The 17,995-nt window shown below is 30.8% G+C and overlaps 1 protein-coding gene across 1 annotated transcript; it reads left to right on the plus strand.

The window, feature by feature from the left end:
* Positions 1 to 14,085: 14,085 nt before the first annotated feature.
* LOC117922705 (probable disease resistance protein At5g63020) lies at positions 14,086 to 17,086 on the plus strand. The gene is made up of 2 exons (XM_034840891.1): positions 14,086 to 16,895; positions 16,984 to 17,086. The coding sequence occupies exon 1, from the start codon at positions 14,217 to 14,219 to the stop codon at positions 16,878 to 16,880; it is 2,664 nt and encodes an 887-aa protein (XP_034696782.1). The 5' UTR covers positions 14,086 to 14,216; the 3' UTR covers positions 16,881 to 16,895; positions 16,984 to 17,086.
* The last annotated feature ends 909 nt before the right edge of the window (positions 17,087 to 17,995 follow it).

Here is a 17,995-nt window from a genome sequence, read left to right on the forward strand (position 1 = left end):
TTAAAAATATCTTCAAGATTTTAGTGCATTCACGTATCCTTTTATTGCCTACCCAATAATAAAGGTCATTTTTTAAAAGTTTTCTCACTACTTTTACTAATATTAGTTGTCCAAATATTTTAACTTTAGGGTCATGGTATATTCTATTTAATAATACTTGTATTTTTAATAAGAAAGTATTCAATACATCTACATTTATTCTACCACATTAGCATTAATATAGTATAACTGTTCATTCATTTTTTGTCATCTCAATACTTCAAGGAAGAAAAAAATGTTATTTGGATTTGACAATAATTAATAAAAGCTTTAAATTATTAGAAAAATGAATTACAACAATTCTTTTATAATAAAATAATTTAATTATCAATTTATTTATTTTCAATTAATTAAATCTCAATAAAGTGCATAGTATAAATAAATTATTGTACCACATTAGTAATTATTATTATAACACCTCAGCAAACTTAGAATACCAAAGATACTGAATATATTCTCCTTGATAATTTCGTGTATTATTGATGTAATTGCAATAATTTACCAAAATTTTGTTTCAGGTTTTAGGTGATAATGGATGTGTACATAATTCTTATATTTTTATTTTAAAATTTCAAAATTTACGATTTTTTCCATAAGAAAATCTCGAGTGGACAATGAATTATAATTAAATTAAAAACATTCTTACTCCATGATAATTTTTATTTATTTATTTATTTTTTCTTTTCTAACATACATATATCAACATCTTGACATTTTAAACTAAGGATCTAACACCTGATCCATATAAGATTTTTTTCTAAAACAAATTATTAAAAATCCTGATTAAAAGTAGAATAAATAATATCTTTTTTTTCATATATTACTTGAATAAACTAATTTCTTACCAATTTTATAATTATAAAAATAAAATAAATAAAGAAGTAAATCTAAGGAGAGCGGATATAGGAAATGTTAATCATATGAACATTCTTGTCTATTATGGTAATTATATTATGAAATATGAACTTCTTTATCAAGTCTACCTATATTGATTGTAATTCCTTATGGTCAAGTTTACCCAATTAAAAGTTTAATTACTTAAAAAGGAAAACCCGTGAATTTCATAGATGTAAAGGTAAGGAGACAAAATCTTAATCACACAAACATTCTAACTTAAACTTAGTTATTATGGTAATTATATTATGAAATATGATCTTTTGTAATGAATTAAAAATTTGTTATTAAAAAAAAAAATTGTTAATTGTATCCCTTAAATCTCTTAACACATCCACCTATCTTCTATTTTGCAAAAATAAATTTTATATTTAAAATCCCTAAAACACCCTTTTCTTCAACATTACCGTATTCATACATAAACCCTAACTCTTAACACCCTCTTCTTCAACATTACCATATTCATGCATAAACCCTAACTCTATTTCATCTTCTTTTCCTTTCCTTTCCTTTCCTTTCCTTATTCTCTTCTCTTCCTTTCCTCCTCATCTTCTTCTTCAATTTTTATTTTTTAAAATTTTTTTATTCATTTATTTTCTCACTTTTAAACAAAACCATTGCCAGTGAAAGGTGGCGCTGCCCAACCCCACAACCACCCCCCCAAGCACCTGAGTTTGTCAAATGGACGTCCACAGAAAGGATTTCACTGATGGGCAATCGAATTGAGAAGTTAACAGGATCGCCACATGCCCCAATCTCTCAACACTTCTTCTGGATTTTAATACCAATTTGAAAATGATAAGCAACGGTTTTTTCCAATTTATGCCCAATCCAAGAGTATTGAGCTTATCAAACACCAAAATAGTTGAGTTACCATTAGATATTTCTAATTTGGTTTCTTTGCAATATCTTGATTTATCTAAGACAGAGATAAAGAAGTTGTCAGTTGAGATAAAGAATCTCGTCAAATTGAAGAGTTTGAAATTGAATAATACATCTAAACTGTCTTCAATTCCACGATGACTAATATGATCAAGTCTTTCAATGCTGCAAATGGTTCACATGTACCGATGTGGACTTTATGAATCAGATGGTTAGGAGTCCTTGAAAGAGGAATTGGACAGTTTGAAATACTTGGCCCAATTGCATATCATCATAGCAAGTGTCTCTGTGTTCCAGAGATTTTTAAGTTTAAGAAAGTTGCCGAGTTGGACTCATGGAATCTGCCTCCGGATTTTCAAAGATTCAAGCTCACTCGATGTATCATCTCTCAAAAATATAAAGGTTCTCACTTGGCTTGCGATAGATAGATTTTGATAGTTTGAGAGAGATTAAGTTTGATTGGGCAGGGAAAGGAGAGGAAACAGTGGAGTATAGGAATCTCAACCCAGAGGTCAAATGCTTCCATGGCCTTGGCTCTGTGTACATCTGTAAATGCCAGATGTTGAAGAATATGACGTGGCATATTTTTGCCCCAAACCTCAAATATCTTGCAATAGGAGAATGTTGATGAAATAGTAGAAGTGATAGCGAAAGGTGCAGAGGATGGAGGAAATCTGAGCCCGTTCACAAAACTCTTATATCTAACCTTACTTGATCTATGACAACTGAAGAGTGTGCACTGGAATCCCTTGCCCTTTCTTTACCTAGAGAGAATTGAAGTAGACGGGTGTCCGAAGCTGAAGAAGCTACCACTCGACTCCAACAGTGCCAAGGAACGTAGAGTTGTGATTACAGGAAAGCGGTTGTGGTGGAATGAGTTAGAATGGGAGGATGAAGCTACTCTAAATACTTTCCTTCCCTGTTTCCAAGCAAGATAAGAATAGGGGGCTAAGGTATGATTCCAATTAAAATCAAACCAAATATGATAGGAATGTGTATTATTCTTTAATTCACTCTCTAATCAGTCACTTTTCATTTTCAGGATTTGAAGGAATAATAAATATTTAGGTGTTTGTTGTGGACGTGAGGTAATGCCTTGAATGTTCATAACTTGGTACTAATGGTTTTAATATTCCATTTTTCTTTTTCAGGACTTCCTTTTTTGGTAATTAATATTTATGAAACTGATTGAGATTGTACTTTCAAGTTTTTGTTGTGCTTAATCTTCATTTCAGGGATCTCTAGTTTCGACTCATGCTTCTCTTTAGAATTTTATTTTTATATTTTCAACATCTTTACTGTAAGTTCCAAATCCAATTATGATGAGAAAATATTCAATTTTAAAATCCATTTCCATATATTATGATTAATTAATAGATGTAATTAAAACCTTTACATCTGTTAAATAGGGTATTGTTTAACACTAAAACCTTTTTTTAGTGTTTTATAAAAATATGGGTGTTCGGAAAGTTGTTTTTTAAATCATTTTTGAAAATAAAAAATAAAAATTTGTTTGGATAAATTGTTTTAAAAATATTTTTTATTTTAAAAAAAGATTATAAATTCAATTTATATAATATAAATTTAATTTAATTTAAGTCTTATTGAAATGAAAATATTTTTTAATTACAAATAAATTTAAAAATAAATAGTTTTAAGAAAATATGAATAGTAATGATACAATAAAATTATTAATTTTATTTTTTATAAATAAATATTATTTTAGTATATACTAGAAACATAAGGATATTAACATCTTCATAAATATTTTTTTATTAAAAATAAATGATAATAGTTTAAAAATAATAATCATTAATAATTTTTATTTTAAATAAATAATGAATAAAGTTTTAACATATATATGAATCAATTTTTTCATTATATGCAAACATATGGTACCTAATTATGAATATAATATTTTAAAATCTCCATCACCTCATTTGAGGTTTTGAACTTTATGAGAAATTCAAATCATCAACAATAGAATTGCTCTTTCAATATCAAAGGCTCCTCTTGACGTCAATACACCGCCAGTTAGTTATTGAAACAACACGTTGATACACATATCTAAGTCTTATATATTGGAATTTACCATTTACACATTTACACATTTTCTATCTCAAACTGTTAGTGAAAGATACAGGGCAAATCTGCATTCAAATGATCCGAGCCTGTCATGTACAATCCAAGCTCAAAAGTCAAGCTTAATTCACACAAAAGAGCTGGTCAGCGCACCAAGCTCAAGAGCAAGATAAGACTGCCATTTACCAACCTGACAGAAGCTTGATATCTCACATGGAGAACTTACAAGGTGGGTAAGCATCTATTAATTGACACCAATCAATCCTGATACAGAAGATGGACATCTCACATGAAGGGCATAAGGTGAATCCCTAGGATCCTGTTGAGCAAGTTGGACTACACTCCAATCAAGAGCTAAGATCTTAATTACTATGCCAATTTAGGTTATCCTGATTACATGTTAGTGGAGGAAGTGTCGTTGATTTCCATTTACATAACTTTGATTTAGTAGGTTTGGTCTAATTGGGTGTAATATACATTATACAATGGGGAGAGGGAGTGCGATGAGGTAGTAAAAACAGGCCACAACTTGTGAAAAAGGGTCCAAAATGGAACCCCTTTTTAAGGCTTTTAATCCTCTGCAACTCTGTTGAAATACTATAACCCAGATTACTGGTACACAAGCGTGACCAAAAACCATCATTTCTGGTGGATTATTCCTACCCTTCATTGAGGGAAGTCTAACCCTGCAAACAAATGCAATCTAGATGGCTGATTTTCTAGCTTCCATTAATGGGGAGATTTTCTTTCAACATTCACTGACCATTCTAAGTGGGTAAAAATGAGAAGTTAAGAGGCAACCTACATGATGAATTAGTCATACAGAACATGAGTCCAGGGATATTCTCAAGTACTTTGGGGTCCTTTAGGTCATGGAAACTACTTGAGAAAGGAAAAAAGAAAAAATAAATAAAAATTATGAAGGAACCTGTATTCTCTTGCTTGGTTTGCCAAGGAAAATTTTGTTTTCCCTTTTTCATCCTTATTTTCTTGTTCTCATACTTCCCCTCAAACTTTTCATGATCTAAACAGAAGTTTGACATATTTAAGAAGCTACCTGACAAGTATTTCCTTCCACAATTGTTTATTCAACCAATGAGGCACTTGTTCCATTACTCAATTCTCAATCTATTTTCCCTTACACTAACCCTCAAGAAACAAAATAACACATAAGCGGGGGTTATTTTTCAATATAAAAATTCTCTACCAAGATATCAGACGTCCATGAATTGAAAATTTAGAACAATATTTTCCAAATCACCCGTGGGGATCCATGATAAGATAAATTAGTTACATTCTCATGCTTCTTTACGAATCTTTTTCAACAGACCGAGCCCAGTTAATGGTTGATCTGGCCAAAACATCCATCAGATCAATACATTTCCTAAGCAGAGGATCATCCCGAGGCAAAAGATCACGCATGTCATCAGAGGCAAGGATGACAGTATTCACAGCCCTCACCAGAAGAACTTGCAGTGCAATTCTTAGCAGATTCCTTGCCCCTTCCATGTCCTTTCGATTTAAAGATTCAATTGCAGGAATTACAGTGTGTTCCATTGTTGCTTCATCTGGAACAACAACCTCAAACCCCTGCATACATAGAATTTAGATTGGAAGCAATCAATGTATTTACGGATGATAGAAATTAAAACCGTGCTAAAAGGTATATAGTGAGTTGATGTGGTAACTAAAACTAAAACAGGTTGCTTTTTTCCCTCAATTAAAAGCATCTTTCAGAACTTCAGAACTCCCATAGATTCATATGGAAAATCACTATATATATATATAAGCATGCACTTCAAGGCAGTGTATGTGAAACACGATCAGGAGTGTGAGACTGTATGACACACGGAATTCCAAATCCTATCATTATATAATAATATAATATATTAAATTCATCATTATTTTATCCATCATGTGTAGGTGGGACCCAACTCTGCCCAAAACTGCAATCCTATCACAGTTGGCAAAACATTTTGAAATTCGCTTTTGAGCTCTGTTGTAATTTCAGTAAACAGTTACAACCAGAAATACCAAAAGGAAACAGAATACAAGTAAAATGGTATTTCTAGGGGTTTTAGACAAGCTGTCATGATGAAGACAAGATGGGGGTTTAGCAAAATGGATGCTGATTTTGTTGTATCGAAGATTCAACATTCTTTTGTTAAAGGCCGTTAAATTGTGGATGCAAATTTGAAAGCCAATAAAGTCATAGATTTTAGACTGAAGAGTTTGAGAGGAGGGGTGATCTGTAAGTTGGATATTCAGAAGTCCAACAGTCATGGGATTTGGCAATGAGTGAATATGTTGGATACAATTCCTCATGTCTATTGAAACAATTTCTCTGTTTGTGAATGGCTCTTTTTTGTTTCTTTCAAAGTCCAAGCGGGTTGAGACAAGGCACCCTCTTATCTCCTTTGTTTGTTCTAGTTATGAAGACTTTTAACTGTTTTGTTACCAAGGTGACAAGAGGGGCTTCTTTTATGACTTTAAAGTAAGGGAAGATGAAGAAAAGGGTCGGAAGTCTCCCATTTACTCTTTGCATTATGATAAATTGCTTTTTTGTGATTGATCACGGACTCAGTTTTGATGTGAAGTCATCTCAAAATTGAGAATAAGCTTGAAGAAAAATGAAAAGTCCCCAATATTGAAGAATTAACCTCTTTGTTGGGTTCCAAGGTGGTCAAGTTACCCTTCTCCTTTTTTTTTTCTTTTTTTTTTTTGAGATAATCGAAGAACCTTCTAAACCCTTAGGACTCTCCATAGAGACCCAAACCTCGGGTCTTCCCTAACAATCGACACTGGGTAAATCAAAGTATCATCAATAGCAAGATTTAAAATCAAGATCATGTGCCTCTTACTAGAACCACATGCATCTCCCATCATTCGCCCTAACCAACTGGGCTACCCGGCGGGCATACCTTCCTTCTTAGTCTTCCTAGGTTTTCCCTTCAAAGTCTTCTACTATGTCAAATGTTCTGAAGGAGAGGCTACTTAAAAGGTTAGCCTCATGGAAGTGCTAGTATTTGTCTACAAGTGAAGATTAACCCTTTTGAAAAGCATTTTATCCAATGTGTCCATTTACTATTTGTTATCCCAAAAAGAGTTCATATGAGGTTAAAAATGATTAAGAAAGAGTGTTGGTGGCCAATAAGTTTTTTAAAGAAGAAACCTCATTTAGTCAACTCATATACAATGTATTTAAATGATAAAATAAAAATTAAATTAAATTAAAAATGGAGGCGTTGACACAATCATTTTGTTCACAAATATATAATTTATATTATTAAAATTCACAAGAATTATAAAAAGGAAAATAATTAAAAATAACCAAAAATATCTTTTTTTGAGTGAAGACACTTTTAACTTTTCTAACTATTTTCTGACTTTCATATGTCAATAATAAATAAAATAATAAATAATTATTTTTTACTTTTTAATTAAAAGAATTTTAGAATATCAATTTTCAAACCTAGGGCATGTGCAAAACTATATTGTTTATGGTCAAAATGACAATTGATGAGGATGGTACAACCCATCCACTCCAATTTTTAAAACCATGTTTTTAAGCAAGGCTCCATTAGGTAAGTAGAGTTGCAGATTTGCCATATATAGGGATAAGCTTCAAAGACAACTATCTTAGATAAATTTTATGTGAGGGAGGATGGTAGGACTATGGAAAGAAATTAGGAAATGATGGAAGGTGTTTCGAACAAGAAGTGGCTTTTGAGCTCTCCTCTTTTTTATTATATACTAACTAAACACCTTAATTATTCCACCAGCCGACCTCTCTATAGGAATCAAACTTCCCATATAGAACAATTTTTGCTCACAAAAGTAGACATCCTACATTAGTAAAACCTCTGTATGCCAGTACCTAGCATTTATAATGCATAACAAGAACTACAAAACACTTCTTCCTAAGGTTGTTCAAATTTACACTTCCATTAAATGGACTCCTCAAAATGGGCTACATCAGACGGGACATCTAATGAATAAGGTATGGGGGAATAAGGTATGACTAAGGTTTTACATTTAGTACCAAATCAACATATGTTTATATAGGGCTGATTTTGATGCAAATCAAATTAAGCTTTTACATTTAGTACCATCGTCCAAGATTAATTCACCATGGCTCTAAATGGTCATGCATGTTTTGTTTCCCCATATTTTTATTATCGCCCATGGAAGAACCTACATGGGTCATTTAGAGGGGCCCATCACAATAACATATAGCCCAATAAAATTAATGAAGTCTTAGAAACTGATTCTATAATCCATGCATGCAACAAGCTGAGAAAATAATCTTTCAAGTTAAGATTGGATAGTTGAGCCCCCTTAGAAACTCTACCACACTTCAAATCTCATTTTCCCTTATTTACGTATTGGCATACACTACCCTTTATCAGCTCACAAAGAATTAGAGCTTACCAAAAAAAAGTTCTCGTTCAACTCAAACAATGTAGAGGATTGTAAAGTAGTTCAAGGAGAGGAAGAGTGGCTAAGTAAGTTAGAACAGGAGGACAAAGCTACTCTAAATGCCTTTTTGCCCCGTTTCAAAGCAACATAAGAATAAGGAGCTTAAGAATGATTTCCAGTCTTCTATTTTCATGTCTATTTGATAGTTGGAATGTGTATTGTTCATTTGTGGGTTGATTCTCTCTCCACCCTTGAAATCCCCGTGGAGGGACAAAACAAAGGAAATGTATGGTGTTATGAGATGTTTATGACAAGTGTCTTGTAATTGCATTATGTGTAATAAAGTACTAAATCTATATAGGGTTGTTTAAAATTGTTGTGATCTAAGTATCATTTTGATATGATTTTTATTTTTAAAAGTAGAAAATGATATTAATTCCTATATTGATTTTAAAATGTTAAATATTTGAAAACTTTTACATGGTAATTCTAAATATTGGTAAAATCAGACTATTAATATTTTGTACATTTTTAATATTTTCATCCTTAATTGAAAATATTTTCCAAAGCAACATAAGAATAAGGAGCTAAGGAATGATTTCTAGCCTTCAATTTTCATGCCTATTTGATGCTTGGAATGTGTATTCTTCATTTTTGGTTAATTGCTTTTACGTTTACAGGAAGAAGGGCCCAAACTCCCTTTGTTGCTCCTCTATCCATTCTTGTAATCCCCACGCATGGACAAAACGAAGGAGATGCATGGCTTTATATGCATGACAAGTGTCTTGTAATTGTGCATGTGGAATAGAGTTTGAGTCAATTGGTCGTTATTTCAAACTATTATGTTGTAAGAATAAGTTGGATATGATTTTTAGTTTAAAAAATAGAAAATAATGTTTCAATTTGAAATGTCTTTAATGAAAGTGTTTTTAAAAGAATTACCTATAAATGTTTCCGCAAAAAACACTACAAGCAATTTTTCAATACTATAAAGTAATTTCTTTTAAAATTTAAAAGTATTTCTTAAGTTTTATTAAACACTTAATATTTTTTAAAAAAACACTTTTTTAGGTTGACAATGTTTTTCAAAAAGCATTGTCAAATAGACTCAAACTCTTATATTGATTTTAAAAATTATTTCAAAATTTTAAAAATTCAAAGGTAAATTTAAAAAACATAATGTAAGTATGAGTTACTATATTTTCTATGAAAGTGACTATTAATTTCTATCTCTAAAAATAAAAATAAGAAATGAATTCAAATTATTAGTACTTAATAATTAACTAATTAATTAGTGTTTGAATACAAAAATATATACAATAAATTAATAAGTTTCTTATATGTTTGGAAAAAGTATCTATATAGAGTGTTATTTATTGAAAATGTTTGATAAATTAATAAGATTCTCACTTAAGTTGCATTTTATTTGAATTTCAGAAATAATAGTGATAAAATTAGAAGGAAATCAGGTTGATATTGTCAAATGATGAAACATAATTCAGAAATAAAAACAGGAAGAAAAAAATTAAATAATTGTATATTCTATATATATTATAGTGGAGGCATCAAATATTTGTCTATTATCATTATTATTATTCTTTTTATCATTTCCACCTAATTTATTCATCGAATACACAAGAGTTGAGTCACATAATCCATATTGACCAAATAAATAATAGGACAAAGTCCAACTCTCTCCTCTTACGATGATATATATACCTTTTTTTAATTAAATGATAAAGCTATATATAATTCTAAAAAGATTCTTTGCAACAATATCTTGTATTTTTGCATGTGGTCAAATAATCATCCTCATCATTATTATTATTTTAATACCACAACTACTCTACCTAATAACAAATGGTTGCCAGCTATTTTCCTGATAAATTAAGTTTTGAAAAGAATCATTTCAACTACGTACTCTACCAAATCATCAACAATAAGAAATGGTTGCAAGTTATTTTCCCAATAAATTAAGTCTTGAATTCTCCCAACAAATGAAGTTTTGAAAAGAATCCTTTAGTTGTATGGTACTTTACTATCTTTATATATAAGTATATTTGTTCTCATATGTATAAGGATTTTTTTATTTATTTAAAAGAATCACTTCAATATATGTATTATTAATTAGTTTATTATTTTTTAGAATTTTGTCTAACATTTTTGTAATTTTTTAATCAACTTTTATCCCATAATTTTTTTTTTCAAATTTTTGTATAATATTTGTAATAATTTTATAAAATTTGAATATTGATATTTTGTAAATTTTTTACATGTTCATCCAAAATATTTTAAAATTATATGCCTTTAAAATATATTAAAAGTTAAAGCATGCAACCGAAGGTAAGAAATATTTGAAAATTAAGGTCAATTATGGTGCCTATAATATTTTAGTCACAAATCCTTCTATAAAAAACTTTTGTAGATCATATTAAAAATAAAATAGAAAGGAAGTGTTAGGAAGATGCCAAGATGTATGATAAATGAATAAGACTAAGTAGTATTTTAACTGAACCACTAAGACAACGACGATAAAAATAAGAAGAAAAAACAAACTTATACTACGTCTTGGTAACACCGGAGAAACATGATTTAAAAAATAAAATTAAAAAAATTTGATAACTTACCATCAACTTTGATCATTCCCACGCTATTTATCATAATTTATTCATTAAATATACAAGAGCGGAGTAATCGAAACCATATTGTCTAAATTGTTGAATTAAGTGAAGTCTCTCTTATCTTCTATCATGGTCTACTTACATAAAGCTTATAACAGTAAAAAATGAATTTGATGGCATCTTTTCTTCTTTTATATGGCCAACTTCTCTAACTATTATTTTAATTCCACAACTTCTCTAACTTATCATAAATGACAATTATCGTTTCTATCAATGTTTGTTATTTCCACTTAGTTTATTCATTGATTCATTGAATATACAAGGGCTGAGTCACACAATCCATTCAGGTCAAATAATTGAATGAAGTCACTCTCCCTTATGCCTTTTCATGATATACTTATTTATTAGATGAAACAATTGTAATAATAGAATAAGAATTTTGTAATAACATCTTGTCTTCTTTCATATGGCCAAATAGTCCTTGTTAATATTATTTTAATCTCACAATTTCTCTAACTAATCATAAATAAATAAAATTGATTGCAAGCTATTTTGTAAATAAATTAGAGTTGGAAATGAATTAATCATTTAGTTAATGTATGGTAGTTGCATAACTAATCTTATTAGTTACAACAATGCATGGAGGGCAACAATAATATAATATAAAATAAATAAATGCAATTAACATTATTTTCTTGAAACCCAAATAGTTTAATTCTTTTATGAAATTTTTTTTACCTCAAGCTAATTATTTTAGAATATGTAGTGCACTAAGTTGAAATCAGTAATTCCGACTTCAAGTCATATTAAAAAAAATTAGGAATTTGAAAACTATTAAGAATGGATGTATTAGTAATTAGCTTTTATATCCAAACCTTATGATATGTCTAAGAAAAATTGATATCTAAATTGAAGACTTCATATCATAAATTCCTTTTTAAGCTAAACAATTTAATGGTATATTTGCAATTTTTAGAAAATCCAAATCAAGATGTTAGGATCAAATGTGAATTATCATTAAATTAGTTGGTAATTGATACCATAAAAATGAAATAAAAACTGTTAATTAATCAAGTTATTTAATTAAGTTCCAATTTTATTCAAAACATTACTGAATTCACTTCACATGCTTTCTTGGTTTTATATATATATATATATATATATTAGAAATCGCCTTGAAGAGAGATGATTTCTCCATATATATGTATTTTTTAATCAATGAAGAAATTGTTTCTCTAATTAATTTTTTTTAAGAAATCTTGAAGAGATGATTTTTTTCTCTTATTTTTTTAAAAAGAGATTTTATAAATCACCTTTTGAAAATAATTTTTTTTTATTATTATCTTTTTAAAATGAAATGATCATCTTTTTAAAGAGACGGTCTAAAAAAGAAATAATTTTTTTTTTATTTAACAAAAATTACAATAAATTTAAAATTATTTTTATCACTATAATATTTTAGGAATGGTCTTTTTAAACTATTTTACTAAAAAATCTTTGCTTGCCCGGGGGTAGTGGGCAATAAAGAAGTGAATAGAGGTGGTAGGGGGTGTCATCCAGCTGGACCGTCAAATGCAAAATAAAGAAGTGAATAGACGTGGTGGGTTGGCTGTCATCCAGCTGGACTCTCAAATGCAAAAATGGAGATTCATTATCCCAACTCACAAGTGACAAGTCAAAGTCACGAGTAGTGTGTGGATTGGCAATGGCAGCTGATGTGGCACTTGATACAACCTCAATGTCCTAATGCCGACTGCCAGTTGGATCCTCCACGCTTCCCGATATTTTTTCAATATTGGCCCCCCAGGCCCTTCCAGCCTGTCACCTTCCCTAACTTCTCCGAAGTCTCTCTGTGCCTTTTTTGCTTTTCCCATTCCATGACCTTCACTCTTCTCCACCACTGCGGCTCCACAGTACTCCTTGTCAGGCCTAATATAAAATCAAAAGTTTGCATTAGGTTCTAATTTTAAAATTTTGAGGAAGTGAAAATTTTTCTACTTTCTTAAAATTTAGAAATTTTAAAAAAGTGTTTTTAAATATAGAATATACCTATTATAATTCTTATATTTTATATACTTACTTATTTAATTAAAAATTAGTCATGATATATTCTACTTAGTAATACTTGTGTTACTAATAGCAAAGAATTCAATTTTTTACCATGTTCATATAATATATATTTCAATTTATATTTTGTCATCTCAAAATTTAAATATGGAAGAAAAAAAAAGTTATATTGAAATTGAAAATAATTAATAAAAATTTTAAGTTAATAGAAAATGAATTTAAATTTTTAATAAATATAACTTATCATTTTATTTATTTTCAATTAATTAATTCTCAATAAGATGACATAATATAAATAAATTCTTATACCAGATCGGCAAGCATTACTATACCACATCATAAGCTTAGTACAACAAAGATACCAAATATTTCCCATAAATAATTTGGTGCATTATCAAGAAATTTTCGATTTGGCCATCAAGGTGTAATAGTAATAATTTACCTTTTTTTATTTTTTCTATTATTTTCTTTTTAGCTTTTATGTGATTATGTATGTATACATCCATCTTATATTTTTATTTTAAAATTTCCAAATTGGACTAGGTACTAAATTACAAATGCAAAACATTTTTACTCGTGACAATTTTTATTTATCTTTTTTCCTTTAAACTAAGGGTGTAACATCTTACCCATGTAAGATTTTTTTCCAAAAGAAATAATTAAAAATCATGATTAAAAATAAAGTAAATAATAGCTTCTTTTTATTTAATACTTGAATTAAGTAATTTATTACCAATTTTATAGTTATAAAAAATAAATAAAGGTATGAAATTAAAGCAGACCCGATAGGAAATCTTAACCACGTAAACACTCTCATCTGAACTTCTCCACTAATTTGGTAATTATATCATAAACTGTGAACTTCTTTACCGAGTCTACCCATATGCATCGTAAATCTATGATAATCAAGGTGGTAAATAATTTAGCCAATTAAAAAATTAACTATTTAAAAAAGAAAACTTACAAGTTTCACTTAAATAATTAAAAATGACAACTAAGGTTTGCTAAGGTCCCATGTACCCTTAAACAAAACTATAACTTTAATAATTCACTCTCAACTTGGTGCATTCCCGTTGACCGCTTTCTGATCCTTCCCCTTCCCTCTCTTCTTCTCCTTACTTTCCCAATATCTGCAGACACAAGTCATTCCTTTTCTCCTTCCAATTTGTCTTTCTTCTTTCTGATCTGCTCCTTAGAATTTCTCATACATCAATGGGAAACGTTTGCTCAGTCTCCATTTCCACCGAGGACATCGCTGGCCGCTGCTGTGATTGCACTGCTGCTCGAGCAAATTACATATGCAAGCTTCAAGAAAATCGGGTTACTTTGAGAACAGAGCTTCAAAAGTTAAGGGAGTTGAGGAACGATGTGAAGAGGAAGGTGGATGTGGCTGAGAGGCAACAAATGAAGCGTCTGGATCAAGTGCAAGGCTGGCTTTCCAGGGTGGAAGCTATGGAAACTGAAGTCACTCAACTGATTGGAGATGGTGCAGAGAACATCGAGGAGAAACGATTTTGTGGTAGCTGCTATCCCAAGCATTGCATCTCCAGCTACACGTTGGGAAAGAAAGTGGTCAGGAAGCTACAACAAGTGGCTGCCCTAATGAGCGACGGTCGTTTTGAGGTGGTGGCTGATATTGTACCTCCAGCTGCTGTGGAGGAAATACCAATCGGAACCACTGTGGGATTGGAATCAACATTTGACAGAGTTCGGAGGTGTCTCGGAGAAGAACATGTGGGGATGATCGGCTTATATGGGTTGGGGGGCGTTGGGAAGACCACCCTCTTGACCCAAATCAACAATCATTTCCTTAAAACATCCCACAATTTTGATGTCGTAATTTGGGTAGTGGTTTCCAAAACTCCGAATCTAGACGAGGTTCAGAACGAGATTTGGGAGAAGGTGGGATTCTGTGATGATAAATGGAAAAGCAAAAGCCGCCATTTGAAAGCCAAAGACATCTGGAAAGCCTTGAACGAAAAGAGGTTTGTGATGTTGTTGGATGACCTGTGGGAGCAAATGAATCTGTTAGAAGTGGGAATTCCACCTCCCCACCAACAAAATAAGTCCAAGTTAATATTCACCACTCGATCTCTGGACTTGTGCGGCCAAATGGGAGCTCAAAAGAAAATCGAAGTAAAATCTTTAGCATGGAAGGATTCGTGGGATTTGTTTCAACAATATGTGGGAGAGGACACCCTTAATTCTGATCCAGAAATCCCTGAGCTAGCTGAAATTGTTGCACGAGAGTGTTGCGGTTTGCCACTGGTGATAATTACCATAGGGCGAGCTATGGCTTCTAAAGTGACACCCCAAGATTGGAAGCATGCAATTAGAGTACTACAAACATCTGCATCAAAATTTCCAGGTATGGGGGACCCAGTGTACCCACGTTTGAAATACAGCTATGATAATTTGCCCAGCAAAATAGTTCAATCTTGCTTCTTATATTGTTCTTTATTCCCAGAAGATTTTTCCATAGATAAAGAAGCTTTGATATGGAAATGGATTTGTGAAGGATTTTTAGATGAATATGATGACATGGATGGAGCCAAAAATCAGGGATTCAACATTATCAGTACCCTCATTCATGCATGTCTACTTGAGGAACCTTTAGATACTAATTCTGTAAAATTGCATGATGTGATACGTGATATGGCCTTGTGGATAACTGGTGAAATGGGGGAGATGAAGGGCAAGTTTTTGGTACAAACAAGGGCCGATTTAACCCAAGCCCCTGAGTTTGTCAAATGGACGACGGCAGAAAGGATTTCACTGATGCACAACCAAATTGAGGAGTTAATAGGATCACCCACATGCCCCAATCTCTCGACACTTCTTTTGGATATGAATTGGCCTTTGAATGTGATAAGCAATGGTTTTTTTCAATTTATGCCCAATCTAAGAGTGTTGAGCTTAAATGGCACCAGTATAATTGACTTACCACCAGATATTTCTAATTCGGTTTCATTGCAATATCTTGATTTATCTAAGACAGCGATAAAGAGGTTGCCCATTGAGATGAAGAATCTCGTAAAATTGAAGAGATTGGAGTTGGCCCATACATCTAAACTGTCTTCAATTCCACGAGGACTAATATCAAGTCTTTCAATGCTGCAAACAATCAACTTGCACGATTGTGGATTTGAACCAGATGGTAATGAGTCATTGGTAGAGGAATTGGAGAGTTTAAAATACTTGATCGATTTACGTATCACCATAGTAAGTGCCTGTGTGTTCGAGAGATTTTTAAGTTCCAGAAAGTTACGGAGTTGCACTCATGGAATCTGCCTCAGGGTTTTCAAAGGTTCAATCTCACTTAATGTATCATCTCTTGAAGATATAAAGCATCTCAATTCGTTTTGGATGGACGATTGTGATACTTTGATTAAGTTTGATTGGGCTGAGAAAGGAAAGGAAACAGTGGATTATAGCAATCTTAACCCAAAGGTCAAATGCTTCAATGGCCTTGAGACTGTGATCATCTTTGGATGCCGGATGTTGAAGAATCTGACATGGCTTATTTTTGCCCCAAACCTCAAATATCTTCGTATAGTACATTGTTGTCGAATGGAAGAAGTGATAGGAAAAGGTGAAGAGGATGGAGGAAATCTGAGCCCATTCACAAATCTCATACAAGTACAATTATTTTTTCTACCACAACTGAAGAGTGTGTACTGGAATCCCCCGCCCTTTCTTTACCTGGAGAGAATTACAGTACGCGGCTGTCCGGAGCTGAAGAAGCTGCCACTCAACTCCAACAGTGCCAGGGAACGTAGAGTTATGATTGAAGGAAAGGAAGCGTGGTGGAATGAGTTAGAATGGGAGGATGAAGCTACTCTAAATACTTTCCTTCCCAATTTCCAAGCAATATAAGAACAAGGGGCTAAGGTATGATTCCAATTAAAATCAAACCAAATATGATTGGAATGTGTATTATTCTCAATTCATTATATAATTAGTTGTTATTCATTTGCAGGATTTGAAGGAATGACAAATGTTTGGGTGTTTGTTGTGGATGTGAGGTAGGCCCTGGATGTTCATAACTCGATACCAATGGTTTTAATATTCCTTTTTTCCAAGACTTTTTTTTTTCTTTTCTTCTTTTTTTTTTCTTTTTTTGGCTAATTAATATTTATGAAATTTATTGAGATTATTGTTTCAAGTTTTTTTTTCCAAGCTTAATCTTAGTACAAGGGTAATCTCTAGTTCTGCCATATACTTCTCTCTTAAATTTTATTTTTATTTTTATTTTTTAACATGCATGTTTACTTAAAGTTCCAAATCCAATTATGATGAGAAAATATAAATTTTAAAACCATTTCCATACTCATATTTTGATATCTATTATATCCTCTAAAATAAAATAATCCTACACTTTCATATCAATCAAATCTATGCTCTACAAAACTACCAAGTTGATTGCAAAAATATGATACACTCAGTTTAATTCTGAAATATGTTTTTGGTTTTTTTGCTTTCTATTTCACTCCACTTTTGGCTTCTCAAGTTTCAAATTAGAGGTCAAAGAGAAAAATATAAATGTATAATTTAGTGTGATTGGAAAGATTTCTTATTTTTTGTTTTTTAAATAATAATAACTTTTATATAAATATAAAAACTTTCAAAATTTCCTATTAAAAATCTAATGATTTTGAAAACCATTTTAAGAAATTGAGGTATTAAAAAGTTTTACTTTCTCAAGTTTTAAAATTTTTAAAATTAATTTTTACATAAATATTTGGATACACTTTCTATTTTTTACTTTCAAATATAGAAAACTTCTATATAAAAAGGTCAAAACTCTTATATAAAAAATATAAACTTATCTTATGTCTTTAAAATTTATTTTTAAAAATTTTAAAATTTGAGTTAGTAAAAAAATTTTAATATCTCAATTTTTTAAAATTAGTTTTTAAAAACCATCACAATTTTAATGTAAGCCTTTAAAAGTTCTTGTATTTTATATTAAAAATAATATTATTTTTTAT

This window comes from Vitis riparia, chromosome 9, assembly GCF_004353265.1.
Source record: "Vitis riparia cultivar Riparia Gloire de Montpellier isolate 1030 chromosome 9, EGFV_Vit.rip_1.0, whole genome shotgun sequence".
NCBI lineage: Eukaryota > Viridiplantae > Streptophyta > Magnoliopsida > Vitales > Vitaceae > Vitis > Vitis riparia.